This window comes from Curcuma longa, chromosome 4 (assembly GCF_044706935.1).
Source record: "Curcuma longa cultivar G26 ecotype Majalengka, Jawa Barat chromosome 4, ITB_CL_G26_1.1, whole genome shotgun sequence".
NCBI lineage: Eukaryota > Viridiplantae > Streptophyta > Magnoliopsida > Zingiberales > Zingiberaceae > Curcuma > Curcuma longa.
In genome coordinates this window covers 12,783,385-12,787,627 of record NC_133864.1, presented here as the reverse complement: position 1 = coordinate 12,787,627, position 4,243 = coordinate 12,783,385, and the positions used below count along the sequence as shown (strand labels likewise).

At 43.2% G+C, this 4,243-nt stretch overlaps 1 protein-coding gene across 3 annotated transcripts; it reads right to left on the bottom strand.

Annotated features, from left to right (window-relative positions):
- Positions 1–2,605: 2,605 nt before the first annotated feature.
- On the bottom strand, positions 2,606–3,723 carry LOC141828096 (uncharacterized). 3 transcript variants are annotated; one of them, XM_074715460.1, is made up of 2 exons: positions 3,484–3,723; positions 2,606–3,276 (listed from the first exon to the last, which is right to left on the bottom strand). In XM_074715460.1, the coding sequence occupies exons 1-2, from the start codon at positions 3,579–3,581 to the stop codon at positions 2,832–2,834; spliced, it is 543 nt and encodes a 180-aa protein (XP_074571561.1). In that variant the 5' UTR covers positions 3,582–3,723; the 3' UTR covers positions 2,606–2,831. The 3 variants fall into 3 exon arrangements, with proteins under 3 accessions (XP_074571561.1, XP_074571560.1, XP_074571559.1); XM_074715459.1 differs by having other exon boundaries at positions 2,606–3,354; positions 3,484–3,556; XM_074715458.1 differs by having other exon boundaries at positions 2,606–3,354; positions 3,427–3,538.
- Between the last annotated feature and the right edge of the window lie 520 nt (positions 3,724–4,243).

Below are 4,243 nucleotides of genomic sequence, written 5' to 3'. Positions count from 1 at the left end.
ATGACCATCGCTCATCATCATCGTCATTGCCTATCATCATCATCATCGTCATTGCCTTTGTTTCTCAGTAGGTATTGTTTTTATTTCTTATTATATTTTTATGATTTTATATTTTTAAAAGTGTAATAAGTCATTAGTTATCTTTTATGGAATGAATTAGATTTGGCAAAAAACTTTCTCATCTTTCTTCCAAATGTTTATTATTGCTTTGCCATCATTGTGTAAATGATGGAGTTAAACCAAGTAAACAAGTTATTCAACAAGTTAATATGGATCATGTTTAACCAACTCTAGATATTGTTCATGATCTATATTATGTATCAATGGAGGCCCAATTACAAGAACTAAGGCTAAGAAGATGAAGGAAGCACTTAATGTACTAATAGACAACACCTACTAAATACAACAGGCTCCTTCCCTTATACTGCAGATGTCAATTGCTGTGATCTCATTTCCAACTGGAAGGACTTTTTCTTCATTATAAATCTAGAAAGATGAATATGACTAGAACTAAAGGGAATAAAGTATTTCCAATATCAAGTAGAGAACAAGAACCTACAGGATATTGAGTGCCAAGCATGCCTGGAAGAATGTTAAAGGAGTAGGTGTAAGCAGTAGTGGTTGGGTTGAACCATCCAGATTAACATGAACATAACCTGAATTAGGCCATGCAGAACCTTCAACAAGAATAAATGGAATCTACAAAATGGAGTTGTATTTACCAATTTCAATGAGGTTGATTTTTGCTCCGTGGTTCTTCTTAAAAGAATGGACTGGAGGTCAAGATTCCATGAGAGTATTCCCTTCCGTTCATTGTAAAGGCACTTCGCCATGCAAGAAAAGGAGGTATGAGGTCATACTAGGTACTTTGATGTCGTATTACATTCTATTCAGATGCAGTTAATTTGATTTATATTATCAATCTATTTGGCATAGTTGAAGGTTAACTATGATAATGAAGATATTACTAATAAATCAAGAAATTCATGAACTGAGCTCAACAAGGAGCACTACACAATGCATTGTAGCATCGAAGTGACCTAGATGCTACCAGAATTTAGAGACTACATGCTCCAAAACTTCTATTCGGATCTGTGCCATTCTACAACTCACTGAATTACTTGACAATGTACTGACACGTATCACACAGTATCCACGGACAATAGACATCCTCATCAAATCCACAAACAACTTACACTTTCCTGAATTCCCCAGAAATATTCACCACCTCAAGTATTGACTGGAATATGAATTTTAAAATATAGGAGTTACGGTTCTAGCGCATGAACATTCAAAATATGCCAAATAAATTGAGTTAAGAAACCTGACCTTGCTCAATTTGTCTAGGATCCCAGAGAAACAATAAAGGGAAAAAAGAGATCACACACAGTCCAGCAAATAATTATGCTAAGAATGCGATGTAATTCTTTTGCAACCTCCAAGAGAATACAAAGGCGAAATTTACCGTCTGGGGCTGAGAAAGCGAAACATAGGATAGCGCCATCGCAGGACCCGACGAGGCGGACGATGGCGGCCGCCACTTCACGGTTGCGCAACGACATTTCTCGGCGACAGGCGACGACGACGGAGGCGGTGGGAATTCCTGAATCCTGATCCGCGGGGTCTGGGTTTTCGTCGATTCAGTGGGTTTCGGCGTTTCCCACTGCAACCGCAAATAATAATAATAATAATAATAATAAGTGACTTAAATTTTAAAGTATTTTTTCATTTAAAAAAATAAAAGATTAAAGCTATGTAAGTTATATTTTGCACTTAATTTTCTAAATTATTATTATTATTTTATTTTATTACAAAAGCCACGCGGAATCATGGAATGATTAATGACAAATTCTATAAAAACTCCACGCTCTAGAGGATCTACTTAACATCAACGGTCCCCGGGACAATGGTGCAACGACATTCAGATTGTGACCCAGAGACTCACGATTCGATCCCCAACTATGACGTATTTATAAGAATTTTCTTCTAAATGGGGAACACAATCAAAGAATGCTGGACATCTGGATTGGCCACCGTATGCGCTTCCCGATTTACCCTGGTGGTCGGTGGAAAATTTCCGTGGAACCGGACCGACCACCCCCAGGGATTGAATCCATGAGACTGATTTGGATTTATCATTTTTTTTACTTAACATCAACGGGGTCATAGTGTCACAGTAGGATATTCAGGTTGTCACCCAAACACCTGCGGTTCGATCCCTAGTTACTATCGCAATCAAAGAATGTTGGACATCTGGATTGCACACTGCGTGTGCTTCCCGACGCTTCCCGATTTACCCCCGGGGATTATCATTTTTTTTTTTACTTAACATCAACAACTTTAGCAAGTGTAATCTCCACTTCCATCAAATACTTGTCATGAAGACTGGTGGAAGGAGAAGGAATAATAACTTGAACCATCTGGTGGGCGTGACGGATTTTCTAAAGGATGCTGATTAACTGATGAGTCATCACTTACACTATTTTAATTAATCTGTCGTGACGAGAGAATATTCTGAAGCACGAAGATATGTATCCGTGTAGTGTTAGATCGATGCGTGCATCTACTGAAGAATAATCAGAAGCCATCATTTGTGCTCCACAGATTGTTTTTTAATCCTTTCCTTTTAAACACTAGCATCTACAGTCGAGCATACTTGAGGTGGAAAACTTACCTAGATTTTTGGCCTAAAATGCTATTCTTCGGATCATGAAGCTGATTTGTTGATAGTCTCTTCGTCGCAATTTGGATTTTTTTTTTTTTCCTTCTTTGCATCGTTAGTGTTCATCTGTTTGGCCTCCATTTGATTTCGACAACGTTATGTTGCAGTCTCAACCAAGCAGCTCCGGAAAGCCGCTGCTCCCGGTACGGGCCAGGTTGGACCGGGCCCTAAGGCCACCGCCGGTCCGCGGGCTGCTCGGCGTCGACCGCACAGCCCGCGGCGATTCGAGGCTCCGCCGGAGGAGATGTTTGACGGCCGCGATCAGCTGCTCCGCCGGGTCGACCGCGGGCTCCTCGGCGGACCTGAAGCTCCGGCGGAAGGTGGCGTGCAGGCCCATGGCCTCTTCCGTGGAGATCAGGAGTTCCGAGCGGCTGATCTCGTCCTGCACAGCCTCCTCGCAGAGGCCGCAGATCCACCTCCCAGCATGCCGCTCCCGCACAACCACGATATACGCCGGCGTGCACTCCTCCGTGAGGCCGCAGCAGTCGCACGACGCGAACTCCACCTCCGCTGCGACCGCGGCCGTCGGCACCACGGAGGCTTCAGCCCCGCTACTGATCAACGTAGTCGACATGACGAAGAAAACGGATCCAGAATCAGGCTTCGCCTGGATCTAGAATCAAAATTTCTCCCTAGAAACACAATCATGGATTCAGATCGACTCCTAGATTTAAATTTCTCCCAATAAAAAAAGGGGCACATACCGATTTGGTGGAGAAACGCCGATAGAGGAGAAGGAGGAAGAGAAGATGGGAAGCTACCTTCTCTGATCGGGGGATTCCATTTCTTCGCCGTCTCCTCTCACTGCGATCATTGGCAGTGGTTTTGACGCCGCTTCTGGCTGTGTAGAAGCTTCCATTTCTCGGTCAAAACGCAAAAAAGGAAGGTTTCTTGCTGCCTCGCTCCGTATAGATCTCTCTGAGAATTCCTCCCCCTTCTCGTTGTTTCCTCTTTTGTCGATACCGCAGGTGCTGTGGCGAGTGGGGTGGGGTTGGGGTTTGCGGTGAACGATGGGCTTTTATCGACTAGGCATCGGGCTCCCAGCAATGATTGAAGAGGGAATGAATGACTGGGTGAAGCCTCCGCGTCAGCAAACATCAGGTTGGGTTGGTATTAGATGCCTCTTTTTTCGTACCCTTCCGGTACCCGCCAGTCCGCTCCCCTATCTGCAGGTACGAACGGTGGAGAAAGCGAGAACTTAGAGGGCGAAGTGTTACTGTCGAAGAGGATGCCAGCTGTCTGCCAACTCATCGGCTGAGCGAACCAGGTCTTTGCCTAATTGTAACGTCTTGGTCAATGGTCAGCTCGTTGCAGAAATCAGCGGCGAACGTTATCAACAAAATTCTCAAATTTTCATTTATTCCCAATAAAAATCTTATTTTTTTAAAAAGATAACTGTTATGGATTGATACGTGTAAAAAAAATCAAGATCTAATCTTATTGGTATCGACATGACAAAAACAAAACTCGATCCCCATAGTTGACTAATTCAGTTTGTTGCCCAACCCCTCCAACTAGTTC